The sequence below is a fragment of the Anopheles aquasalis genome, chromosome 3 (assembly GCF_943734665.1).
Source record: "Anopheles aquasalis chromosome 3, idAnoAquaMG_Q_19, whole genome shotgun sequence".
In the NCBI taxonomy this organism is placed as follows: Eukaryota; Metazoa; Arthropoda; class Insecta; order Diptera; family Culicidae; genus Anopheles; species Anopheles aquasalis.
The window spans coordinates 14,040,001-14,067,500 of record NC_064878.1 but is presented as its reverse complement, the minus strand read 5'-3'; the positions used below and the strand labels follow the sequence as shown (position 1 = coordinate 14,067,500).

At 49.4% G+C, this 27,500-nt stretch overlaps 3 protein-coding genes across 3 annotated transcripts in view; 2 read left to right on the top strand and 1 right to left on the bottom strand.

The window, feature by feature from the left end:
- LOC126579349 (rRNA 2'-O-methyltransferase fibrillarin) overlaps nt 1–1,130 on the top strand; it is a 1,893-nt gene extending 763 nt beyond the window's left edge. Inside the window, exon 3 of the mRNA XM_050242845.1 lies at nt 268–1,130. Within this exon, the coding sequence (XP_050098802.1) occupies nt 268–855 (588 nt within the window). The 3' untranslated portion in view covers nt 856–1,130. The remainder of the gene's footprint in view (nt 1–267) is intronic.
- Nucleotides 1,131–1,136: 6 nt separating this feature from the next.
- LOC126579352 (ribonuclease H2 subunit C) lies at nt 1,137–1,764 on the bottom strand. Its single transcript, XM_050242847.1, has 2 exons — nt 1,531–1,764; nt 1,137–1,471 (listed from the first exon to the last, which is right to left on the bottom strand). The coding sequence occupies exons 1-2, from the start codon at nt 1,682–1,684 to the stop codon at nt 1,143–1,145; spliced, it is 483 nt and encodes a 160-aa protein (XP_050098804.1). The 5' UTR covers nt 1,685–1,764; the 3' UTR covers nt 1,137–1,142.
- Nucleotides 1,765–1,934: 170 nt separating this feature from the next.
- LOC126579338 (E3 ubiquitin-protein ligase Smurf1) overlaps nt 1,935–27,500 on the top strand; it is a 29,972-nt gene continuing 4,406 nt past the window's right edge. Inside the window, exons 1-7 of the mRNA XM_050242830.1 lie at nt 1,935–2,114; nt 3,563–4,388; nt 5,881–5,919; nt 24,103–24,339; nt 25,703–26,585; nt 26,659–27,350; nt 27,432–27,500. The exon at nt 27,432–27,500 is cut by the window's right edge and continues 386 nt beyond it. Of these exons, the coding sequence (XP_050098787.1) occupies nt 4,334–4,388; nt 5,881–5,919; nt 24,103–24,339; nt 25,703–26,585; nt 26,659–27,350; nt 27,432–27,500 (1,975 nt within the window). The 5' untranslated portion in view covers nt 1,935–2,114; nt 3,563–4,333. The remainder of the gene's footprint in view (nt 2,115–3,562; nt 4,389–5,880; nt 5,920–24,102; nt 24,340–25,702; nt 26,586–26,658; nt 27,351–27,431) is intronic.

Below are 27,500 nucleotides of genomic sequence, written 5' to 3'. Positions count from 1 at the left end.
ATTCGATTAAAACATTCCCCAGGTTCACCGGCAATCGGTGGTCGAAATGATGAAATGTCCGCAGGGGTATTGAATTGGCAGGAATGTGGCCAACGGAGAGCGTACCGGAAGCGGGAAGTGGAGCCCGAGGCATACCTTCCTCGCGGAGTGCGCTCTCTGTAGAACTTGCTAACTGATCGAACAACAATGGAACTACTAATCCAACAACTGTTAACAGATTCGAAAGAACTAATGGTTATCATTCTTTTCTTCTCTTCCACCTTGCAGACCGATGGCGATAAGAAGGAGTACAGAGTGTGGAACCCGTTCCGTTCGAAACTGGCCGCTGCCGTGCTGGGTGGTGTCGACAAAATCCACATGCCACCGGGATCGAAGGTGCTGTATCTGGGAGCCGCCTCTGGCACTACCGTTTCCCACGTTTCAGACGTCGTCGGGCCCGAGGGGCTTGTGTATGCCGTGGAGTTCTCGCACCGTTCCGGGCGCGATCTGTTGAATGTGGCCAAGAAGCGCACGAACATTATCCCCATCATCGAGGATGCGCGCCATCCGCACAAGTACCGGATGCTGGTCGGACTGGTCGATACGATATTCGCCGACGTAGCCCAGCCGGATCAGGCCCGTATCGTGGCCCTGAATGCTCACAATTTCCTCAAGAACGGTGGTCACTTTGTGATTTCGATAAAGGCCTCGTGTGTCGATTCGACGGCAGTACCGGAGGCCGTGTTTGCGTCCGAAGTCAAGAAGCTGCAGTCGGAGAAGCTAAAGCCTCAGGAACAGATCACGCTCGAGCCTTACGAACGAGACCATGCCGTGGTGGTGGGAGTGTACCGGCCTCCACCGAAGAGTGCAGCGTAACCGCTCCTACCGAGACGTTCTATCCTTTGATTTTGGGTTTATTTTAGCTGATAAGATACGATACACTTCCTATTGAAGCGCGACCCATACAGTAGTACCACAAAAGTCGAGGTACAAGTCACCCGGAACAACACAACAATCACCCGGTGAATCAGACCCGCCTGGATGGTGGGCAAGTAGATTCGAAGGTTTTTTTTTTAATTCAGTTAGCTTCCTACTAACGAGAAGTAAGACAACAGTACATGTGGAAATAAATAGAACTTTATTACAATTAATACACAAGCATTCTAGGAGGCGGTGCCCTTCTCCTGTTTTACTTTATTCGTCTTCGAGGACGCAGGTTCTGGCTTTGGGGCGTCAATGTCTTCCTCTTCGCCGTGTAGAGCCTCCGATAGCTTCAGCCAGTTTAGTGCCTTCGAGAAGGGATCGTTTTGTGTCGGATTGCGGTCGTAGTTCCAGTAGGTGAGCGTACGGAAGGCACCTCCGAAAGTAAAGTTCCGATCGTCATCACTCGAGAGAGGTTTCTTCGTTTCCTGAAAGATCACTCCCGTGTAGCCCTCCGGAAGCGTCATCTCTTTGCCCAGGAGCGGATATCCACGGAGAGCGTTTTGTAGCACTAAATAGAGTAGCGAAATTATAGATTATGGATTCTAGGGAGGGCGGTTAGAAAGTTACCTCCACCCGTTTGGTTCTCGGTGTAGGGTGTGAAGAACTTTTCCACGTTGGCCGGCCCATCGCCGTTGATCGAGGCTGGAATGTAGTGAAGCTGGAGCGGATCGGCAAGGGCGCTTTTTACATCACCTTTGGTTGCTTTCAGATTTATGGCCATTGCAAAATGGGGCACTTTTGTTTAAAATAGCGCTAGCCAGCAACAACAAGTCGTTCGTTTGGCGCGCACGTTTTGCGAGAGAAAGGATGGCGAAGGACTCTAATCGAGGCATCGCTACCCCAGAAGTCGGAACGCATTGACCTCTTCTTGTCAATGAAAATTCAAAATGGCGCTGCACCTGTTCGTTTGACACTTTACGGAACCAGCTGCCAAACCGTCCCTTCCGAGAACGACGCGTTTTTTATTCGTTTTTCAACAAATATCGCGACAAGTTGGGTTTCCGCTAGAATCGTGAAATCTAGCGATGGTTACGGTGGTGCCGTCGTCCGCCCGTACCAGCTAATCCGAAACCGAAATACGCGTACAGTGCACCCACGATAGGCCCCCCGGAATTCGTCCGCAGCGGCCACACAGCAGCACACCCGAAAAAGTGAGTGAAGCAAACCGAGCCGAAGGTTCCGAAAAGGTTTCTTCGCGGCGTGACGTGGTGGTTTCTTCCGAAATTTACAACCAAGCCTCGAATTCCGATCGCGAAAGAACGGAACCGCTAGCCCAACTAGCCCTCCCGGGTTGGTGGGGTGGGTGAGGTGGCAGGGCGGATCCCTTCGGGCCACAAATTCTCGCGAACGAGAGGTGATGTGAACGGGGCGGGAGGCCGTCGATCGTGTGCGGCGGGGGTATAGATCCCTCCCCGAGAATGCGACGGTTTTCTTGCGACGGCGAATCGAAGATCCTCCGCACCTTGCCTATCGAGGAAGATCGGCAAGATCTTAGCAAGCGGACTAAGTGGATGTCGAAGGAGGCGGAAAAGTTGAGGTTCAAGCACGCAAGGGGTCCCGTGAGCAAGTGACGATTCGCGCGAGATAGTCATTCGTTCCCTCGAGACGAAACGAAGTAAACAATGAACTTTTGTTTACTCTGCTGCAAGAAGGCAAAACGCTCGCTGGCGGTGACAAAACCGATGGTGTTCTAGGTGTAAATCCTCTTTTCGGCCAAAAAAGTTGAAAGATCGATGGGTCATTTACTGGAAAACAGGAAGAAGAAGAAGCCCGCGAAAGGTCGATCGACCTGCCTGCCCTCCTCTAATGTTGATTATGTTCAATTTAGAGAAGGATTACAATGATGATGAGCACCATGAGGGATCTGGGGTTTCCGGCCAACAGCAGCTCCCTAAAGTTTCATTGCTGCTTCACTGTGCCGCACCCCCTAAATTAAGAGCGAGTGCTGGAACGGGGAGGATTTCATTGATGTCCAACAGAAGAGAAGCATTTCATACATTGATGCACAACAACCACAGTCCAGAATGCTTCCCCAAAACCAGAAACCTCTTCTCGATGTCCAGGATGTCGTCGTCGTTGTCGTTGTCGTTGTCGTTGTCGTCGAGCGTCTCGATCGTACGACAGGGCCGCAGCCCAGATATCAATGAATTATAGGGGGATGAGGTCGTGTCGGTCGTGTCCATTGATGATGATGATGACGACGATCAAGTAGTCGCGGTGTTCGCGTTCTCTTTTTTATGCGGTCCTCCCCCTGGCCAACTTGGTTCTCCATTTGCTTGGCCATCGCGCATGGGACTAGCTAGTACCAGCAGCATTGCCGTGCTAGTAGTAGTAGTAGTAGTAGTCGTGATGGTGGTTTGTGGTAGTAGCAGCAATAGTAGTAGTAACGGCAACAGTTGCTGCTGGTAATATAGGTAATAAAGTGAAGGGTTGAACTACGCGCAAGGTTTAAGCGATGTAAGATAAGGGGCACGACACGAAGGGGGGGAGTTGAAGGAAGAGCTGGGATGGGAATGGGAAGACGAAGGTGTGTGCACACTTGCAACGATGGTTTGCTGGTGTAGTAAAGATCATTGTGTTATGATTATGCTTTATTCAGTTTCAGCAGCCTCGCCAGCGCAAAACGCAAAACGGTGAACAAGTGTGCGTGCGTCGCTGTGTGCGTTTAAGTGTGTGCGGTGCGTGCGTTTGCTTTGGAAGTGATCTTCTCGACGGCGGCGGCTGCTCTCTAGAGTGCGGTGATCAAGTGGTCGTGGATGCTGACTGGTGCTGCCCGCTGCTGGTGGTTGTAGCAGCATCATCAGCAGCATCATCATCACCATCATAGTAACCGACGACGAGGAAGCAAGCGAAATAATAGATGATTGTGTTCCATGCCAATTCTTACGCGTAAACCAGGTGCAGCCGCTGGGGCGCATCGCGTGGTGCACAATAGAAGATACTGGCCGTGGCGCCACCGGGCCTCATTGTTTGTTTGCGATTGATCGATCGGTCGGTTAATCGATCGTGGTGCAGTGTTTTCGCCAGTGTACTGCTGCTAGTGTTTTCGATGGCTTATCTGCAGCATTCTTCCCACTACCACCACCACCACCACCCCCGTCAGCTTCCGGTCACTAATGATTCGCCAACGTCGACGGCGTCGCCGAAGGTGTGAGATCGTCCTCGTCTAGGAGGCACACTGTTATATCCAACACCCTCTCCCTATTTAAAAAAAAACCCACACCCTGTGTTGTGTTGAAACGAAAGAAGAAGAAAAGTGAACGGAAAAGAGTGAGAGATAGAGAGATCGAGGGATCAAGTTATCCCCCCTCCCATCATCATCACCATACGACCAGGATCCGTCGGCGGTGTCCCTTGTAGCGGCTCAACAATGAATAAGCTGGAGTACTCGCGACGGAATGGCACCCAAAAGATTCGAATTACAAGTGAGTACACCAAACCAACTGCATTTTGATTGAACCGCTGCTTAGCGACGGGGCCTACTTTTTATATAAAAAGGAGAATTCTTTCTAAATTATGTTGCTTTGAAGAGATTTTTGTTATGAAACTTTTGGAGCAATCGTTGTAAAACAAAGATACAATGGTTCTTACTCAAGCTACCTTGTTTCATTTGAAATTTTGAACATTTTATCTTTAGACGTATAATGTTTACTAAGTCATTTTCTAAATTTGATTGTATTTTTTTTATAAAATTAATTACGAATATTTCTTTTTGTGAGCAAAGCAGTTGAAATTATTACATTTTTTTTATCAACATTCATTGTAAAACTGAAATTCCTCAGTAAAAGCATTCTAAAATTACACAGAAAAGCTCATTTTTAAACAATAGAATATTGATTTTTTTAAATCAGAAATCAGATCAAAACATGCTGTTTATTAATACGAACGGTATGCTTTTTATGTCAATGAAAAAATCGCCCAAATATCGTCCTGGTTCGTTGGCGCCTCTTCTTTAGTTTAGTATAACAACAGCATTAATCAATATAACTCTCAATGAAGGGCACATTTTGTACCTTCAATTGCACATGCGACAAACCTTAAATTGGTAAAAAACCAATAACCTATTTGATGCGGTCAAAGAAGAACGCCAACGACCAATGTGCCGCCGGGGCTCTCTGGAAACGATTATGAGATCGTACGATCATAAGAATGGTGCGATCCGTTCGATCACCACAGTGGAAACACACACACATGCACACGCAGATAAACATACACGCACTCACACACTGCCCTGTTCCCCGGTGGGCTCGTCGGTATATGACGATCGATTACGAGGGATCGGGAGTCCGAGGTTCGCCCAGTCCAGGTATCTTTGAGCCTTCAGGCCAAAAGCGGCTGATTCTGCTCTGTTATCGAGCTTCCCTCCTGCCGTCCTTTGCCGTCACCGCATTCTTCGACCTTCCTGTCGAACCATGGATATCCGAAACCATGACAACGACGATGACGACGAAGACGGCGATGGTCCGTTGAATGGTGATCGAAAGGACGAAGGAGAAGACCGGACAGAAGAGAGACACGATGAATCCTGGCGATAAAGGAGAGGAATGTTTTATCGGACGACCGGTCGGTCGGTCCGGTGGAGGTGATGGTTCGATGTTTCTGTTGTGCCTTGTAGGATCTCTCTTTAAAGTCCATAAATTGTCACATTTATGGTTGTGTGGCAGTGAGCCATAGACTAGAACAGCATAGAGAGAGAGAGAGAGAATGTGTGGGATTCATTACCGGGTGCGGAAGAACCGGATAGAGGGTCCCGGGATCTTTATAATTATTTTCTCTGCTTACCTTTAATTGCTTGCCACGATGCCGGTCTGGTAATGGCCTGTGTCGAGGTTGTGATAATGATACTCAAAAAATCATGTTCACTGAAAATTCTTCCTGCAAAAGTACTAACCATTTACGTTCTCTTTTTACTTTCAGTTCTCTGTGCCCGTAATCTGGCCCGGAAGGATCTGTTCCGTAAGTGTCATTGCATATCATGCTCCCCTCTCCGGTTATCATTTTCTTTCGCGCAACATATACTCACCATGCCGCTCTGTAAAAGTGGAATTTCCATCTAAATCCTTATCCGGGTCGCTATCATCCGATGTTGTCGTCCTCGGTTAGCTTCCGCATATGTTTTCCTTAATCTCACGACATGAGCAGGCAAGAAGGCAACATTCTGGGAGGACATTCTGGGAGGGCAACATTCTGCAAAAAGGAATTTGCCCTGGAATTATGCGGCATATCCGTAGATTATCATCATGCGTTCTTATAGCTGTCTAGCCGGTGTCATGTGCCATGTGTGTTGACCGTAATGTAGGTCAATGAGCCAATTGGATGGCAAGAAAGGAAGGAAGGAAGGACGCGAGCGAACTGAAATTGTATTTTTATGTTTCGCTTTGATCTCGCTTTCGGAAAATGAGTTGAGTCAAGTTTCGTGCTCACCGAGCCGCGAGATTCCACTCGGCAGTAACAGTAAAAGCGATAAAGAAAATAAAAACTCTCCTGATGGTGCGGTTCAAAGCTCCATCAACAGTCGGATCTGCACGTCGCGCGATTTTCTTTTCCACGATCATCGTTTTATTATTTGTATTATTCGGTCCCTGGTCGTCGCTGATCTGGTTGGTGGCCATTGTTTGGTGAAAGGTATTTGAACCAAAAGCAAAAATGTGATCAAACCGAAAAACTTTAACCCAAACAGTTTGGGGGAAGTTAGCGAAGCGTGCAAAATCTTTTGCATAATTTCCACCGAAACCAACCATCAACTCGCCTCAGCTGCGGCACTAGTGAAGCTCATTAAATGACCGGTCCTCTCGCCGGAACTCGCTGGAAAAGGGGTGGAAAAAAAAAAGAAAACTTCGAACCAACTAGCCAGCCAGCGCGAGCCTTTTTTGGACCTTTTTTTTGCGGTCCACACCCGTTCGCTTTTCTATTTTTCAGTCAGTTCTTCCGTTAGTTGGCATTTTTCCCTCCCTGTTGTTGGTGGTTTCGCTTCCGAATCTCCCAAAGTCCCGGTCCGTGCCCAATTTGCAATTTCTATAAATTCCACCGCGAATTGCATTTTTGCGTTTCGGTTCCGTTTCGGAGGGTTTTTTTTTCTTTCCTTTAGTCAATTTAATCGACGATGCGCGCGGGAGTGTGTACGGGTTGCACTTTTGCATTTTAATTTCTTTCCGTTCGTTCGTGCGCAGTTTTTGGACGCACTTTGTTGCTTTTGCTTTCCCCTGGCGGTCGTGGTGGTTCCGTTTTTCGGCCAATTCGAGCCAAGGCCGCCCGTGGCTGAAGAGAAAGAGAGCGAGAGAGGCGGCCCCAAACGAGGCCTTTGATCGATGAGCTAATATTTAATAAGCCGTTCGCTCGCTCACTCGCTGGCGGTGTCGATGGCCTTTATAACCGTGATTCGATGATCGTCACTGCACGCACAAAACACAGAAAAGCACACACGCTCCGGAGCGTGACAGAGCGTTCTGCGGAGCGTTTGATGAAAGTGTCACCCGGTCGGCCAAGTCTTCTTACATAATACACCACCGTGTTTCGCTAATGATTGTTGGAATGACATCGCGCGACGAACACACGATGGCGATGGATCTCTCGTTTGCGGAACCTTTAAATCTTGCCGCTGAAATCGAAATATTTAGCCAATTTTGCTCGTTGCTGGGCTCGTTGATCGTGGAATTGAAAGCAATTATATTGCACCGATTAACGGAACAGCGAGGCGACGTAACGTGAGTCAGTTGCGGTCAAGCGAAGTAAGGACTCTTCACGGTCTCATGACCATAATTCATCCTAAAAGTAACATACCGAAAAAAAACTAAACTAGTTCTAAAACATTATGAAATTCCCAACATTGTTTGGTTTTACTTAATAAAATCCAAACAAAAATCAAAAAGGAATGGCGTTTTAACAGTGTCGCAATATTTTTTTGCCTCACCCTGTACATCATTAACAGATAGCCTTGTCTTCTGGGCATAAAAAGGTCTCTAATCCCTTTTGGTCTATCTAATGATCTGTGATCCTCGTGATAAATATGATGTTTTGCGCAGAAACTCACCTCAGATCGAGTCTTTATTACAAAGAACTTGACTTTCAGCTTCAGATAAAGAACGGTTGCAAAAAGAAGGGCTCTCTGGTGGGCCGCGTTACCAAGGGCTCAGGTGCCGCATTCCGCATTCGCTGCACCACCGGCAGAGACACCACGCAACCATGATTCACACTGTGTGTCGCCTTACGTCACTTTCACCCAACGATCAGACCAACGACGAACATGCGCCCCAGGGCGGGAGGAATAGCGCTAAAATCGATGTTACCGTAACGATCCAATGTCGCGCGCGTTATCGCCACTGACTCAGCCCCCGTGGTTCGTTGTTTTTTTCTCTCTCTGTTGTTTGGTGTGGCAACAAACCGGGAAGAGGAGGTGTGCTGTGGGGGAGTTTGATGTCGATTTTTATCATCGTTATCGACGACACTGTTTACCGAAACCTCACCCCTCAGTCCTCAGTGTGTTTCTTACTTGTTTGATCAGGTCTCGTCTTCCCTCCCCTAAAAATGTGGGGAGGGGGGGCTGACCTAGTACTAGCAGCTTCGTTTTTTATTATTAGTCAAGGTCGTGTTTTAATTTCAAAGATAGTTTCACGGGGAGAGAGAGAGAGAGAGGAAGCACAAGAGAAGCAGCAGAAGATCAATGACACGCAGAAGATGGCGACGCCGTAAAGGATCAAAAGGTGACGGAAGCTTTGCAGAGCCAACGCCATCACCGATCACCGAACGATCTCGCCGTCGATAGTGGTAGGTAGGGGACACAAGGGAGCGCAAGGGGACAGGGTCTGCTCGCTCGCTCGCCTACTTGGTGGCGCCAACAGGCGCCAGGTTGCCAGGTTCGCTAATCCGTACTTTGATTTTTCGCTAATTTTAGGTTCGCTTCTGTTGCTGCTGCTGCTGCTGCTGCTGCTGCTCGACGGCGGAACCATTGGCATCACCATTTGTCATCGCGTTTGGCGCCAATTACGGTACGGAATCGGGCGATCCGGTGATACCGTTGGATACCGATGTTCCCACCACCAAAAATCAATGTCGACGACGGGGATGGTGGTTAAATACCATGAAGCCAGTAGCAGTAGCAGCAGCAGCAGAAACCGTGGTGCTTATCAGCAACCTTCTGCTGTAACACCCACCATCAACAACACAAACGGGGCACGCGCGTTCCGTGTTGGCAGATTATTGCTTCTTCTATTTTTCAATTAATTATTTTTCGCTTCGCGCGCAGCACCACCCATCACCCATCTTATCGCCGGTGCGCAATTTGCTGTGTGTCCGATTCGGGCCCCGAGATCCATCCTCCGTTGTGCGTCGTCGTCGTGGGAAAGAGGAAGTGGACATCGCAGAAGGGGAAAAAATCATGCGCGTTTGTTTATGCAAACCATGCACGTTCTGCGATGACCGTGTGGTTGGTTGTCGGATTCCGGCGGTGGTCACGGTCGCGCATCCCTTGGCCAGACACTTTTTGGCCATCGAGTGTGTTGCTGCGCTATCGCAACGGAACCACAGCGACCGGTGTAGCGCTATCTTCTATCAATTATTTATCTCAACTTCTCAAAGGCAGGAGCCTTAAGAAGGAAAGGCTAGGCGCCTCATTCCACTGATATCGTCCCCAAAAACAATGGCTCGAAAGTTTTGGAATCTCCAATAAATTGTCTGGCGACGGCAGCACCGTTTTGCTGGCGAGGTCTTTTGGCTGCTGACTCACCGCACATCGCAATGGCAAACGGTTTTTCTTTCGCTCGCTTTCGATTCAATCCTTCCCATTCTCTCGGCTTAACCGGGGGGGTTTTCCTGGGGCCGCTGGGTGCACTGTGGGACTGGGATCTGTCTAATTAATTAGAGTTATGGCATTCCATTTGTGGTGCTGGGTTTGGTGCGTTTTTTTTGCCGGAAAGCGTGGTTTGGGCCATCGTGCAGCATCTATTCCGTCCCGGAAAAAAACGGATGCACAGCGTGCTCAGAGGTCTTGTGGCGTTTTTTTTTGCGTGATATTCATCCACAAAAGGTTGCTAATCCTCGAAGAACACTCAAGGGTAAGGTTTAATATGTTATGTCCTATGCCGTTCGCTTCGCGAGTGATTCCAAATTAACCCATTAAATTGCTTTTCAGTCCGAGTTCTCGCTTCCTCAATGAAGCGCACCCAGTTCACCCCTTGGTTTTTGGGGGTGGCGAGGCCATAAAACTGGTGACCCTTTTGCCAATTCTCTCCCCGTCGCGCCTTGGCCTGGGTGGGGGGGGGGGGGGGGTGACCTCAAAAACAGAAAAATAAAAAAAAAGGGAAGCGGCGACACAACAATTCTCCCCCCCCTCCCCCAAAACCAGGTCCCAGGGACCGTCTAGACGTGCAATTCAGAACGAGAACTGGGACGCCCAAAATCCCCAACGGTTGCAGCAACTATTCTAACCTTCTCCGCGCCCCGAGAGTCTGGGCGCGAATGGTCTGCTGGTCGTCGTCGTCGTCGTCGTCGTGGTGTCGGCCACGGACCGGCCAAAATGTATAAATCATTTTGGGCGCAAAAGTAGCACAAAGACATCGGTCGGTGGTCGGTCGGGGTGCGCAAAGTGCAAAATGGCAAACCCCATTTCTTTCGCCGTTGGGTTGAGCACGAGAATGAGAGGCGGCCAGGCCGCCGCCGGTTCACGCCACCAGAGCGCTTGGATCGCGGATGAAGATGGACACAATGTTGCGCTGTAGCAGTGGCCAGTGCAATTTTGGCCCCGGAAAGAAACATTTATGAGCGTGCCCGCCCCAGCGCTGCTGATGATCATAAAAATGGACTGGCCACGGTGGCGCCCATTGTCCTGGCAGCGGGACGAGGACATCCTATGCCGCGGCAGGCTGGCGTCCGATTTGGCGACGTCGAAGATGAATTCAATAGAATCCAATCGGTGTGGCGCCCTGATGTAATGAGTCCGATACTTGTGTGATACGATGGCAGGACCGACTATCATCAATTTACCAAGGAAGCGATCTTAATCGTGAGCCTTCTGCGGCGACTACCTCACACTTCACCAGGTACGCGATGGGCGCCGTATCGGTTGACGCGATCGTATAAAGAGCTCTTGACGTGCAAAAGAGGCGAAAGAATAAAAAGGGGGAAGATGCTTGAAATCGCTGTGTGTTTATGGGTTTGCTATGGGTCTATGGGGACTGTTTGTAATGCCAGTTGTACACAGCAATGCGGCAATGCAAATGTGTCCCTCATTTATCTGCCTCTGTCAAACGACGGCGCGCGCTGCCCCAAGTGTCATTTGCACTTTGCGCGTTGCATCGAAATGCACAGAAAAAAACGCAAAACCTAAGCGCACCTCTATGTGGAGGAGCAGCAGAGGAAAAAAAGGGGTGAGGGGGACAAGGTGTGTCTTTTTATTTATTTCGCTGGCCAACCCACACGACGACGATCGGTTTTGATCTCTCCCTTCCTCTCTCTATGAGAGTATAGGGGGAGCTTGGTGTCTAACGATCGAGCGAGCGCGCGCAATGTGCGTTGCGTGCATTGTAGTAGGCTGGGTACAGTGCGTCTCTGACTTTGGGGGACACATAACAACAGGCTGGGCTGTTTTTGGTTAAGTAGTCATTTGTTTTTGAATTTGGAGTTTTACTTTTCTCAAGGATTCGAACTATGGCTGCAGGATGGCAGGGAGTGTGCTTACCAGATGATCTACGAACAGCTTCCTCCGTTTGGTTGGAAGAAGGATGTATTTAAATGTATCAGGAATGGAAATAATGATATTTCATGCAATTTTTTCTATATATTTTCAAACAATTTATAACCTAATTACACAAACGTTTCCCATCGAAAAGCACCATCTGCACTCGATGTCTAATCAAAACCCGAACCACACTGTGCGCAAGATGACGGAATACACCACCAAGCGCCAGAACCGCCTCGCCGTGGCCAACATCGCCGAGCGACCCCCACGGTTCCGCTCCACCCTCAACCGAGCAATTCCTTGTGGCGCTTGTACGCTATCTCTCTTTCTCTCTCGCTTCATCTTCTCCCGTCTTGGGCGCGTCGAGAGGCGAAAAATAAATTTCACTAAGCGCCAGTGAAGCGCCACCCGGTTTGTCGCATGTCGTGGTCGTCGCGACATATCGTCCGCCCGTTTGGGGCGGCGTCCGTGTTGTGTTGCGAAGCCCGCCGACCGACCGACCGACCGACCGACCGACCGACCGGCCTTGTGGTCGTCGACGCGCCGTTCTCAGTGCTGCGGGGGTGGTACGCCCCCTCTCCCCATCCCCAGTCAGTCAGTAGTGGGTCGTTCGTGGAGGGATTTTTCGCAAAAAGGCGCCGACGGCGAAGGTGGCGCGTCGTTCGTCCCTCCTCGGTTGTAGGTCAGGTCGGGTGGCGCTTAGTTTTATTTTCTCACCATTTTATTTACCCACCAGCGGCGAACGAGGAAGTAGTAGTTAGCAGCAGTAGCAGCAGCAGCAACAGCAGGGACAGTAGAGCGTCCGGCGTCGTCACTACTGATGCCACGGAAGGTGGGGTTGGGTGGCAAAAAATTAAAATAAAATAAATTGCGATCATACGATCATTGGTGCGCGTCTGGTGGGCGCCACCACCTGGGGGGTGGTAGTGCCTGGCCGGTGTAACGGTCGTCCCCTGGTCGCTGGGTGGTTACACAGTGGTGATCAAAAAGTGGCGAAAGGGTGGGGGGGAAGATACTGATGATCATGATGCTGCTGCTGCTGATGGCGCTCCCGCTGGTGTGGTGATGAGGTAATAATATTTTAACGGCTCTCTTCACACCCGCATGGAGGGGCGCCAGCGAGAAAACGGAATCCGGTGGAACGCGGTGGATTGCGCCGCGGCAACGTAGCGTGTTTGCTGGGCGAAAAAAAAAAGTATATTTATCTGATGAGTGAGAGAGAAACGCCGCCGAGATTGTGTTTACTGTTGTTCCGTCTTTGCCATATGTCTCGGAAGCAAGGGGAGAGGCTGATCGTCGTCGAGGTGTGTTGCGAAGGGGGCGATATGAGTTATTGGACGGATTGTTGTTTTGTGGCGCTTTGCTCGGGGGGAGGGAGTCAAAAACGGTTGTTAAATCTAAATGTGACACGCTCGATCTCCAACGACGCTAGAACAACCGCGGTACGATAAATGGTCCGGTGAGGGGAAAGCGTTTTTTTAATTTTTTTAAAATACTTTTCCATTTCCTTCTTCACTTCAAAGCGGATCTTTAGCATCATGTTGATGAGTAACAGCAAAGATGCCAAAATTGTTTGGCAAATGTAAATGAGCCTTCATCAATCTAGTTCAATGCATTTGTTACAGGCAAAAAAGAAAACGATCGCATACGATCAGATGCCACCTTTCCCTAACGAAGGTTTTTGAAGTAGCTTTAACGAATTCAATTTTCCGGATCCAACAACCGTATTGGCCGACCGGTAGCCTGGTAGCTACGGTATTCCCACCTGTGCGCTCGAGATATTCGCGTCTATTTCACGAAATACCTGTGTCTCTTCGGCTTCTCCCCTTTGCTGCCCGGATTTCTGTTTAGTTTTCCATCTCTCTTTCTCTCCCTCTGTCTGTCTCCAGATGCCAGCGACCACTTTCCCGGTCCTGGTCCCTGGTCTCGCTAGGTTGGCCAAAGTCTCGGTTTCGGTTTGGTCCAAAATTAGGCGGCCACATGTGTGTTTTGGCAACTGGCGGGCGTTTGCGCACAAAAGGCGCGGTTCCCGGTTGGTGGAGATCGTGGAGCGTGGAGCGCGGTACCATCCGTTGGTTGGATCGCGACGTGACTGACTGACAGGCGATTGGGGGAGCGCACCGACCCTGCGAGATGTGTCTGCCCCACCCGGGACGCGTCAATTTCGTTCTGTTGCGGCTTCTTGACCTAGAGGAGGGTGCGCCAGCGGGATCAGGAGGTTCCCGGGACGCCAAGGGGCAGCGAATCGCGCCGCAAGACACATTCTCTCTCTCTCTCCGTCGTTTGAGCTTGTTTGATTTGGCAGCCGTAACCGAATGGCATTCTTGGCCTTTTTTTTTGTGTATTCGTTCCTCTACTTCAGCATCACAGTGTGCAAGAGTTTGCATTGGAGAGAAAAAGAGAGAGAAAGAGAAGAGCTCTCGGTTTATGTATTTTCGAGTTTCTGAAGTTTGATTTTTCATTCGGATTCCTACCTATTGATGATCGGGAAGAACAAAAACTGGAGATCATTTGATCAGCAGCAAACGAATTCGCCTCTCACTTGACCACCGGCACTCGCTCGCTAATAGAGACCTCGCGAAACTGGGACTAAAAAACTGTAAAAAAAATACCATATTTCAGCCCAATTAGTGGCGTAAAATGAGGATCGTAAGAAAGTCTGAGACCGGCACCAGGAATCAAAGATCGATGGCGGCCAGAGAAAGATCACAAGAGCGAAAGAGTGAGAGCGAGTGATCCTCTGATGGCGCTAGGCAATAAAAAGAGGGCGATCATCAAGAACACCCTATCTTCACGAACCTGAAGGAGACTCGATTCGCTTCCAGACTGACTCCCTCTTCCTGTAAGAGTGTGTCCAAGAAGCTATCGGCGGAAATGGCATTAGAGCTTCGAGATATCGAGACGATCCAACCTTTGCATTCGCGATCGTCGCGTGTCGTGAAAAGAGGTAGATCAGATTTGAGAGCTCGCGTTTGCGTTGGTGTACCGCGTGTAACTCGCTATTCGTTCTTGAATGATCACGCTGTTGTTGTTGTTTCTGATCATCGTCGTCTCAAGTTTGTGTGCGTGCTGGGAGCACGATCTCACGGGGCTAGTCCGGTGGCAAACAAATATAAATCACTCCCTGGGAGCACCGGGATCGAAGGGTGGCGTGGTGGCACCCTCAGAACATCGTCAATAACAGGAGGATGGGGGAGGAAGAAGCAAATGAAATGATCGTTTAAAAATGCAAAGATGATCGAAGAGGCAACCGATATAAACGATTCGATTGTGGTGCTTGTCCGTCTGCCCGTTGTGTGCGTGTCCGTGTGGCTGCAACATGCTGCTGCCGGTGGATCGCGATCGTTTAACGCGTCGCGATTCAGATGAGATACGATCAATTCGGGGTGTAGTGAGGGTGGGGGGGTCGAAAAATCGTTTCACTTCCTATATTCCACCACCAATACCATGGCCCCTTGTCTAGCTAGTGGGGGCCGGTTATGCTTTTGGGATCGTGGTTGCGTGCGATGAATCATATCATCGGCGGCACACGGGCGGCGGCGGCGGCCGCTATGGTGTCGGTTGAGGCGCTTTGATTTGTTGTTTATTCCAAGGAATTTATTCATCGACGTACGAGCGCGTCGACCGTGGCGGCGTGCGATAACAGCGCGATCGATGAAGGTGATAGGCGGCGAACGCGGGGGATGGAAGAGGAGGAAGAGGAGATGTCAAGGTTGACGACAGTTGGATGCGTTTTCCCTCGGTTTCGCAGACGGCTCGAAGAGTGTTTAGTGAAGGATTATTTTTAGCTTTTACCCTTGCCCCCCCCGATAGTGACCTTTGCCGTTAACCATTTTCCAGCCTATCTTTTTTTTGGTTGGTTTTTGGCAAGAGATACATTTATGATTAAGAGCATATCATTTGTCCGACTGGCACCGACTGGTCGATGTGGTTATCGTTAGGGTTTCTGGTGTCTAAGAATGTTGTTTACACGAGCAGGCGGCTGTCTCGGTTGTAAATAAGTTCTATTGTTCTCTTCTAGGATCTTTGCTATTTTTTTTTGCTAGAGAATAAACTACAATTTGATCAATTTTATTCATGTTCTTCTTAAAGGAATTAAAGAATTTTTAGATTTCTATTACGAGCTAGTACTTCTACTCTCTTTTTATCATGATTTTATTTTTCAAGGGCTCTTTTTATGTTGGTTATTTTTTATTTTTTATTTCAGCATCGATGTTCTGTTCTATTGTTTTATATTATTAAACATTTAAAAAATATCTCACAATTTCTTCAACATTCCAAAGTAATGTGAGAACTCCGGTTACAAGTCGCTTCTTCCCGGTGACCTACTCTCCACTGCGACTCGTAATCTATAAATTTCGAAATCTACAATACCAAAACTCGCAACCAATACTGCAATTGCCAGTGCATGTGCCCTGACAATCAGCAGTGACCGGCCGCACAGCGCGCCGGAACTGTACGGATGCGGATGAAAGATTAATTATAGTCTCGCGCCGAAAAGCAAAAAAAAAATCAAGTCCACAAAACGAAACCACCATTCCTTCCAAGGATCGCAATCAAAGTATTGCTCGTGGTTCGCGGGCGGCACACGAAAGAAAAAAAAATCGCCACAGCAGAAGGAGGAGAGGCCCGGACCGGGACCACACACCGAGCGAGAGCAGGATCGCGCCCACCCTAGTGACACCGATCGGTTGGTCTGGCGGCCGTTGCGCTGCTGCTGCTGCTGCAACAACCCCCCTTCCCTCCATGTGTGCCATCTCCGTTGACGGATGGGCGAGCTTTTTGTCTTAATCTTTTCCTCCTCTCCTCCGTTCGCTTTCCGTTTCATTCATTCATGTTCGCTCCTCGCACTCACGCGCTACTCGATCTCGCGCGATCTCGCAAAGTGTGTAATCGCACAAAACGAAAACGAAAACCAAACCGAAAATCTTCACCGCGGTCGACACCGCCGTTGCCGCCGCCGAAGGATTGTAAACATGCAATTAGCGATTTGATTCATTGGATCGTCTCGGTGATGGTGATCGTCGCGGTGACCGTCCCGAATGGCCATTAAAAGAAGAGCCAGTTAAGCCACTATCAAGCGTGGGGCCGCCGGGCTCGGATTGAAATGTTAAACCACCTCATCATCCAGTGCGACTGGCGCTCCCTCCTTTCCTCTCTCTAATATGTCGCTTCTTTGTTGCACTGCGCTAATGTTGCAGGTGCACCCTGGTAATGGCCCCGTTTTGGGTGCGTCGTGAATGACTAAACATTAACTTTCTTTGCGTCGTGAATTCGCGACGCGAAAGTAGGCGTTGCACGGTATGCCGGTGTGTCAAGATAACGCTGCCTACTACGAGCGCTGCGAAACGTCTGACAGGTAACGTTTTCATGCTTCGCTGATTTTTGGTGTACCGGAAGAGAGTAGCCAGCGAGTAGTAGCGGTCCTAGTAGCAAAGGAAGTTCGCGTAACCGTAACGGAATCGGAAACATAATTGCACGGCCATAGCGGCGGCCCCCCAAAAAGAGGGGACATTGTTCGATTGTGTGTTGTGAGGTGTTCCTTTTTCCTTCTGCGTTCATTCAGATGTTGCGCGTTATAAGACCATTTCCTGCGATTGGTAACGGTATCGAACCGGGGATCAACTTTCGCTTTTCGCTGGTAGCATCGTGTTTTCCAAAGGGTCGACAAAATGTACGACAAAATCCGAGAGGGAAGGCCCTCTCTTTTCCCGCAGAGGAAATCATTTATCTCTATTAACGATGGCGATAAGCAAATATGAATTGGTGAGCAGCAGGACAAACAAGATGAACATAATGTGTTTTTAGCAGCGTAGAGTCGTTTATGGCCTTCCAATTCCGTGTCATTCCCATGTAATGTAATATTTTTGGGCGCAGGAAGTGTATGGGAGTTGGACCTCCGTAACGAGCCATTTTATGGCGCTTATCATGCCGCTGACGTAATGGCGGCCACTGGGCGACGGCCGGGGGGACACGTAAAGGAAATAAAGACGCTCGTACCGAAAAGATTGTTGGCTGCCTTCCGAGGGGCTTCCAACGGTGCCAGACCAACCAGCCAGCCAGCCAGCCCTATCGTTAGAGTGCATTTGTCGCGATGACACACACGAGCCCGCCCACCCTCGGCCAGACAGACTAAGGCAGTCGCGACTGGGTGGTGGGTGAGGCGCCTTGTGTGTGTTTTTTTTGTCTGTGCAGAAAATATCCCCGTCGAGTGCGAAATCACTTGCTGCTGCGCCGGAAGGCTCTGGCGATGGTGGCGACGGTGAGATTGTTTTCATCGCGTCCACTCGAGTTAGAATGGGGGGGGGCATGGCAACGGTGGCGCCATCGTGTGTACGTCTGGTGCCACATTTAGCGACGGAAGTCGGCGCCGGTTTCGGGCGCTGGTTAGACGCAAAAAATACCGAAAACCGGAACCGCCAATAGCCGTTCCCCGCTCGGGCCGCCGCCGAGTCACACGTCATGCACAGTACTAATGATGGCCGGAGGTGGTGGTGCAAGATGCCACTTTTTCCGTTGACTAATTTCTGGTCGCTAGGTCCCGGTTTTCTGATGGAGGAGTGGGCTCGTTCATGGAGACAATCTTTTGGAGGAGAAGCATCCGGACCTTGGCTGTTGGGGTTAATACCTTTACGGAGCGTATCTAGGCTCTTGTTGGTCTACGAATATTATAATTGTAAGATTGTTGATTGTTGAGCCTGCCTGTAAAGCCTCTTTATTCCTTAGAACGAATTGGAGAGTTGTCTTCCTCAGAAGGAGTACTTTGCTTGGATAAATACAGTGTGCAAAAAAAGTGTATCCACCCCTGGAAGAAATTTACCTTTTGGCTGATTTTCCATCGAAACTCTCGGCCCAAAAATGTGTATCACATATCACATAGCTTTGATTTTTATTTTTCTTTATTATGCTTTGCACATTTTTCAAAAAATACCTCCTAGAACCAAAGATACTTTAAAAACAGTGGAGCAAGGTACGAAAAACACACAAAAAACGTTTATCCACCCCATGTATTTTATTGTATAGTGTTATCCAGTTTTTACTCCAAAATAATCAAAAAACTATTGTTTCCCCTCAATTTCTAGGATGCATTTCAGTTCTTTTAATCCCAAAAACATCTTGTGAGGCCCATTTGATAGTTTTATCGCCAAAAATAATGGCCTTATGGACCTAAGAAGCGCCCAAAAAGTTAATACTTGTGCAGAGAAAATAAGAGTAACACTTCATCGGGAGCCGGCCATCATTTCAGGGGCCATTGACTAAATAAAAAAAAGTTATATGGTCCAATTACAATAAAATAACGTAATTAGGTTTATTAGAAACTCGAGGATGATTGAATGATTGATGATTGTGTTGCTGTATTAAGAAAGTTTCTCTTATTGTCAATTGCAGCAATTAGTTTAAATACATTCATTTATTATCTGACCAACTGATGCACCCTGGCATTAGGCGTTGTATTTGTCTAGTTTTTAACACGAAAGCGATCGCAACATTCCCCCGCTCGCGTGTTCGTCTTCTTCAGTCGCGTTCATCGCCCTAGTAGTACGTGTTCCACGGTCACTGTCTCCAACCGCGCGTCTGCCCCGTTGCATGTTGCTGTTTATAGTTTTGTTTACTTTTCCACTTTTAAAAAGAAACCTAGCCATGGCACTTAAACTGAGCCTGGGGGCGCTTGGAGCGGGCTAAATGCACTTGACATTGATAGCAAAGTACAGAGACACCACACCCGCCTCCCTTTTTGGGTGGCTGTGTTGTATCTCTAGTGGCTGTTTTCCACTTAAAAAGTTTCTTCTACGTCGTCGACCCTCTTACGGTTAACTTCACTTGTTAACGGGGGAAGGTCAATCAAATGTTGGAAGGTAGCGCATGGGAGGTGAAGCCCAAAAAAAAATACAACAACTAGGAGATGCAGTATATTACCTTTTGGGAAATTTGTGCTGGACACTGGCACCACCACCGTCGTGGGGGAAAGTGGAAAACTAATGTTTCACCTGCAATAGTTTTGAAGTTTCCGGCAGGTGGTGGTGGTCCCGGTCGACCGACCAGCTGCTGCTCCCCTTGCAATCGTGATCGTGGCGTGCCTATTGCACTTTTACTTTTTCGCGCACGAGGAACGAGACCGCAACCCGGTGGTGAAGTGGAGGTATACCTTCTTCGAAGGCGTAGATCGTAGCGATCGTGGTGGCCCACAACGTACTTTGGTGGTTTTTTCCCCCCTTACTATCGTCTACACATCGTGGTAACTATGTCGGAAACCTTCGCGTAGAAAATGAGATCCTAAACAAGATACAGACGGAGGGGCGACGGGGGGCTCTGCGTCCGCGGGGGAAGCTCGCAAATTGGAAATTACATTATCATTACAGGGGGCACCTCTGATGAGCGCCGCCGCCACCGTAACATTGAACGCTGGCAGGTGGTAATGGAATCCGCAATGAAATCCGTGGTCCAGATGGTGACGGTGGACTCTGAGCTGAGAGCAGCGAGTGGGGAGAGGGGTAGTAGATCCCGGATAATGCACACGCAAGGGCCACGATGTGCCACCAAATGATGTTGAGATCGAAAATCGAATTAGCGGTGGCTTAGTGGCCTTGGTTGGATCAGTTGATTGATAAGTGACGAGCATAATGATAAATGCCTGAAGGGAATTGATCGTTTCTGATAAAAAATACATAATTTTTGTATGCGATGAGCTTACCCATACGTTTAAAGTGTAAATTTTCCAACAAATTATCGTAATTTACTCTCCATGATTTTTTAAGCTACTCTCCTCAACACTTTTTACCATTTTATGTGGCTAACAAATATCAAAAAGGAAGGAGTAAATCATGCTAAAGCTATGCACCCTCGCAGATCATCGCCTGGGTGCGTTGGGATTAGATTGTAGCCTATTAAAGGCAAAGGCTGGATGCTGTTGTTGTGTGCCTTCAAATTACATGTGTTACCCTCCCCTTAAACGACTGCGCGGTGTGGTGTATGATCATCAAGAAGGAAGCGGGCGAAGCGAGTTCATTGCTCAATTTTCCTCTCCACGCCACGGGAGCGATGTTGTTGTATTTGTTGTTGTTGCGTTGTTGTTCGTTTGTTGTCTCTCTATTTCCTAGCACAACTCCTCTTCTATATTTCTTTTACCGCGGGGTGCTTTTGGTTACCCGGTTTAGGTTATGGTTCCGTTACTTCCGCGCACAGCTTGCTATGATGCTCTCGGGGGAGGGTGCGCGCTGCTGCTGTGTTCGATGATTTGTGTACGCGTTTGATTATTCGCTCGCCCGGTCCGGTCTGTTACCCGTGTCGATGGGAAAGCTAGGGCTGTTCTCCTGGCCTGTTCGGTCAGTACAAAAGGATCCATTTTTCGCTCACCCGGTTCCGCCGGCAATGTTTTGCATAAGAAAGGCCTTTGGGCGTTTGCTTTGTTCTTGTTTTTGAGTTGCTTGCGTTTTCTTTCGCTCTATTTTTGAGTTTTCTATTTCTGTTTAAGTTTTTTTTTATAATTTAGGATCTTAAATATGTAACTTATGAATCATATTTTGAGTTTTAATTACTTTTATTCATTTCTAAACTTAAAAACATTCATCTTAATAAACCTGTTGCCTGTTGTAGACACATTAAAAAACTAACACCCAGCTGCAATTCGTTAGCATTCGTTTCAAAATCCCTTTTCTACACTTATCTCCTCACAAAGTGTTGTTTTTAATTGCTTGCTCTCAATTTAAAAAAAAAAAACCTAAACTCAAAAGCCCTAGTCTCAGATGCAACAAACTAACAACGGTGTCGTGTTGGGGAAGGAGGGAGGTCGTTTCCCTGGTACAATTTTACTGATTTCGAGCACAAAGTTCGCCAGCCAGCCAACCAGCCAGACGAACGGGTGAACTCTCAAACGCTTGAACGATGGAAATCATTACCACCCCCCGGTGACCGTGCACCAGCTAGCGGTACTCTGATTGAGGGTGCAACCAAGTTGGACAACGCCAGTCCATTGCCTTCTCACAGCCCCCCCGCCTCACGGTCCTGGCCTTCGCTGGTGAATGGTGCTGGTGATGCTGATCAGCGTTCCATGGAGCAAAGTTAGAGAAGCAATTCCGAGACCGATGGCATAAGGACGCAAAAGTTGTGAAATGGCACTAGTGACCGGGTTAGCGGACACAAAATCCCCGGAGTCTGTGGAGCACTGGAGCAAACATGTAGACGACCATCCTGTGACCCGTTTCTTTTGGCGGCGTATGTGGCAAAGTGTTTATGTATTTATTATTTTATGCACCTCGGCGCGTATCTGCCACCAGACACCGCACACTCTGAAGAGTAGGAATCCCCATTGCAATGCAGTAGGTCACAGACACGGGCACACGAGTGTGGCCGATGTGAAGTGAAAACTTTTACCACAAATTGAGAGCTGTTCCCGGGCGTAATTGCGCGGGCTCGGAGGGGTGCTGGTGGTGGTCGTCCAAGTGGAAGTTTACTCGGAGTGTAGCGAAGCGTACCCTCCGCTCTCTGGGTACGAACCGTGCGAATATCCATCGTCCAATGCGGATCCTCCACCACCTGACCTGCCACTTGTCCGCTTCGATTCCGTTTGCTGCTGTCACCCGCAACCGCGCACGACGCTGGTACGCTGACGCACTGCAGCATGTCCGAAACAACAACACGGGAAGGCACCGAACGGGACGGTGTCTGGGAACAGGTATTTGTCCCCCCGCCCCTGGCCCTGGCTTACACCCTTCTCCGCACCCTTCGAAACATTGGATCCCGTAGAAGTGGTTTACATTATTTTCAGCTCTTTGGGGACGTTGATACTCTCCCCCCTTGGGGAGCTGGCTGCGAAGTAATGACCCGGGATTCGGTACGGTCGGATGAAGCTGCTGTGCTGGGCTGTGCTGGGCTGCAGTATCATCTCGCATCCCTCGCTTTTGTTCTCCAGCCGGTGGTGGCCGGTTTCAAAGTAACTAGAGCCCGGTCACTGAAACGAGGGAGTTGGATCTGTACGCTCCATAATGTCATTCCCTCATCTCCCTCACCGCTCATCATCAGACCAGCCAGTGGATTATTCTTTTCAATTTCATCGTACCATCGCAACGCGCAGACAAAGCATAATGTGGAGCTGGGGGATGAAACGATGGAGCCTCGAGCTCTAGCCGCTAGTCGCACATTTGTAGATCTTCTCTCGATGGGACGGGGATTTGGTTTTGTAGGGCATGGATCAGAATATTGGATACCAGGCGTCGTAAACGTGACGGGTGCTCCGAGTCATCTCGGTCAACTATTTCTTATTCTTATCAATCTTGTGTCGCTGGTCCAGAGACCACCGTGAGCTATCTGTGCTGGAATCGGTTGCCCTATATCTTGGGATTGGAAAAAAAAAACTGGAACAGTCGATACTGATGGAAGCGTCTGGTGGAGTATCACAGAAGTTCATTTCCAATTCAAGGTGAACATTGAAACTAGAGAGAAGACAAAGTGATTTAAAATGACCTCTCGATTCTATGATAAAAGTATGTTTTGCATTGCAGATGATGCTACAGTAATCACAGAACCATCAGTGCTACTACTCTGACCATCAAACACTACGAGTAGACCGTCGGCGGGAACTAAGAGGCCCACGGTCACGGTTGCTAGACAGTGCACCACCAACCAACGCACAACCTTAGCCGGCGCACACGCGGCGCGGTACTTTACGCACTTACAAATCAGCGAACAAGCGCACACGGAGCGAACGAACGAGCGCCAATTGACTTCATTTCCTGGTTAATTTGAAGTCAGTCGCGACGCATCTTGTCTCGCCTTTAATCTGTTGAATGGGACCTCCACTTCCCACTCCTCTTTTTGAGTGTTAGCATGGTGATGACGGTACATCTTGCTTCCATTTAAATTCCTACTGCAAGTAAAGGCACGCCCGATGGCAGATTGTCGCGCCAAGTAATCAAGAAGTGGCTGGTTTCGGTTACCACGTTGTGGCCCACTTGTTGACACTTGAACAGTGGAATCCCGTTTGGGGTTTGTATATCTTGTTCCTCACGTACTGCTAAAGAAAATGGTATGTTATACTCATCCTTTTCGGGCGAGTGCGGTAAATGTTGTGTAACGTTATCTACTGGCGGATGTTTTGTTGTACGACCAGGTTATGCTTGGTAGATAAAGCACTTCGGGGGCAACAATAAAGGCTGTTCCATTTTGGAGCCTTCGCCAGAGGTGGAGACAGATCTAAATATCTTCCAATTATGGTGAAATTACTGGACTGAAGGATTATATTTAATTTTTGAATGTGTTTAGTAATCAATTTATTTTTGGGATCATGACATTTAGATCTGTTTCAATTGGTAGCTTTTGACGCTGAGTTGGCCATGACGCTTTGTACTAAAACGTCTTGTGCAGCACTGCCTTGCTACTGCTTTGAGAAAATGTAGCAGAAACACTCCAAATCATCGTCCCAAACTGCTCACTAATTTTGTGACTCTTTTCTTCTCCCTTCCTCCCTTCAGGATTACCGGATCCTTTCGCCAAGATCACCGTGGAAGGTACGCGGCAGGAGTACACGACGGAAATCTGCAAAGCGTCGCTGGATCCCCGGTGGAACTCGTACTACGATCTGTTTCTCGGCAAGAACGACAACATCATCATCGCGATCTACAACCAGCGCAAGATGCACAAGCGGCAGGGCTTCCTGGGCTGCGTGCGGATCGCCGCCTCCAGCATACAGCTGTTGCGCGATACGGGATGTAAGTTGTCCGTCCCAACACACAGGGCGAGTGTTGAAGAAAAAATCAGCGAAGCGACGGTCTGCGAGCACATCATTTCCACTCAAAGCGAGAAAGTGATGAGTGAAAATCTCGCCTCGTAGTTTTTTGTTTTTAATTGTTTCCTCTAGTTCCCATGGTGGCGGGCCGCGTTATGGAAGGGCCCTAGAGAAGAACACAAAAGCCGCTTTGGCGTGGAAAGTGTCTTTTCTGCCATTAGGCTGCTAGGGGCTCTTGGATGAGAGGTGCGCACATACTTTGCCGTTGCATTCTTCTGGTGCGCTTGCTCGCACCACGGTTGCTGTCGGTGGTACCCCACCGGCCAAGCTACATACGACCTTGGATGATGCATCGATGACGCACTGGTTGAGCCGCGCGCCGAAGTAGGACAAAATTGTGGCGATGCAATCTCTATGCCACTAACACACACCACGCCTGCCTGGTCTCTGTTGTTCGTGATGATGGCTGACTGGCTGGTTGGTGTGCATTTTTCCCATCAAAAAAAGGTTAAAGGAATGCCTTCAAAGTGTGTAGAGTAAGCTGTGCTGCCCCGCGTTGCTAGTAATCTCCTTCCCTCTGTGCTGCCTACGAGGTGGCGAAGGTGAAGGCGTCACGCTTTTGATGAGCTCCATAAACCCTTCTCCTCTCTCTCGCGCGCGCGCGGGCGCCGGTCGAGAGCAATCTGCGAATGGCGAATTTTTAATTTGGTCGCCGTCTCTGGTTCTCTTTGTTCGTGAAGACCACGACGATGATGGTGATGCTGCTGCTGCTGCTGCTCCGTTGCATCCGGACCGATGGACCAAGGGAGAGAAAAGACATTATTATAGTTCGCCTCGCGAAGGACGCCGGTGGCTTTCGAGGGTGGTGGAAACTATAAATTAATTAATTCTGCTCCGCTTTTGACTGGCGCTGCGCATTGGCGATGCTGAAGGATGATGACGGTGAGAGGTTATGAAGATAACGTAAAGAGGGAGATTTTTGCTGCTGCTGCTGTTGGCGTAGTATGCTGTGCTGTGAAAGTGTCTCTTGGCCCTCGTTATGTTTTTGTCGCTCATGCTGCATCTGCTGCTGCTGCCCATGGAAGGTGTTTGAGAACTGTTAGCACAATGGAGTGTTTACTGCTCATTAGGGAGGGATTCCCCTGAGAAGAGTGAGTCCTAGGAAAGCGCCACTGTTCCCGTTAATTGGACACTCGACGACTCGACGACTCGTCGCTTTGTGGTTCTGTTTGCTCACTTTTAAACCTTACTTTTTGGCGCCGCCTGCCATGACACTGCCAAGGGTTGCTTTGCAGGCTGCCAACTTCAATTGGGATTAATTGTTTTTCTTCTCGTTAATTTTGTAGATCAACGGCTGGAGCTGGTGAAGCGAACCCAGGATGACCCCGATCCGGTCAAGGGGCAGATCATTGTGTCACTGATGTCACGGGACAGTGCTACGGGCGGTGGCACCCCGCTTGCCATCGTCGGTCCGGCCGGTGATGTTCGCGTTCCCGATGATGATGATTCGGCGACGGATACACTGATCGATACGGAGCAGCAGCTTCCGCAGGGCTGGGAAGAACGGACGACACCGAATGGGCGCTCGTACTACGTCAATCATCTAACGAAAACGACACAGTGGATGCGCCCAACGGAACCGGCCGGTGGTGGTGGTGGCGGCGGCAATATGAACGGAGTGAACGGGCATGTCACGACTCCGCAGCACAACGTTGCCAATGGCAACAACCATAACCATAGCAATGAAACCGCCGGTACACCGATCATGGCACCGACCGGGGCAGGCCCATCCAAGTCGGCAACCAACAATAGCATCAATAGTATTCAATCGAACGATTCGGGCAGCCGGCGGCACTCGACCGAGATTTTGCTCAATTCGAACAACAAGGAGAACTGCAATAACCATCACCCGTCACAGCAGCAGCAGCAGCAACAACAGATTCATCAGCATCCTCAGTCGCCACAGCATCACCCTCACCATCAACAGCAATCGTCCAAGGAGCAGCAGCGATCGGGGAAGGACAACGATGGTGGAGCACTTATCAACGGTAACAATGGGGCCGGATTGCGGCAACGAAACGAAGCGAAAAGTCCTGTGAGAATAGCGGATGATTCGGGTCAGGCAACGCCCAGCTCGAGCACGACCAGTCCGCTCAGTGAGATCAACAGTCCGATCGTTTCGTCCAAGTCTCAAGACATCTCGCCACGTTCCGGCAACGGTGGAGGACGGTATGTATAGTGGGAAGGGGAGACGCTTACAGTAACAGTCACTACAATGTTTGGTTGTTGTTTTATTTCATAGAGAACCACAATCGGTAGTATCCGGAATTACCAGCGCAATTGGATTACTTTCGGTGGAATGTTCGCCAGCGGCTGCTACAAGATCCTCTCCGGCGACCGTCAATGGAGCGAATGGACCTGCTGCAACAACGAACGGCACTGGAGGAGGGGCTCCTGGAAGTAACTTCAGTAGCCCAAATCATGTGTCGAACAGTAGCAACCAGCAGCAACAGCAGCAGCAGCATCAGCGTGGTTCGGAATCAGCGAACGGACCGGGCGGCAGGGAGCCGTCACATCAATCAAAACCCACTGTGCCTTCGTATCTGCCACTGCAGGCGAACAATAATGCTAACGTCCAAACGGCCACCACCAACGGTGTCAACGGAGGAGGAGTAACTGCTGCCATACCGAATGGTACCAACCATCACAGTTCTTCCGGTCCCGAAACAATCGGTGGTGGTGGAGGAGGAGGTCCTCGACAGCATCACCATGGAGTGCCGCCAGTGGTGGTGGCTGAAGGTGGTGGCCATAGGGAAACATCGGCATCGCGCAATCCGCGAACCCGTTCAACGCGGCACCCCGAGGAACCGTCCCGGAGGCGTACGTCGCGTGATCGACCACCGCGTCCATCGATGGGCAGTGGGATGGCCGGCCAGGTGCGGCCCGGTGTCGTACCGTTCGTGCGTCCCGCCGTAGATCTTCCACATGGATATGGTAAGAGTTCTTTTTCTCTCCCTCTCTCGGCTCAATTCCCCGGAATATCAACTAATCTGCTCCCCTTTTCGACCGTTACAGAAATCCGAACGACCCAACAGGGACAGGTGTACTTCTATCACATACCGACGAAGCAATCGACGTGGCACG

Coding starts and splice junctions, on each gene's coding strand:
- LOC126579352 (XM_050242847.1), bottom strand. CDS start 1,684: ATGGCCATAAATCTGAAAGCAACCAAAGGTGATGTAAAAAGCGCCCTT. Junction 1,472..1,530: donor CGAGAACCAAACGGGTGGAG/GTAACTTTCTAA, acceptor TACTCTATTTAG/TGCTACAAAACGCTCTCCGT.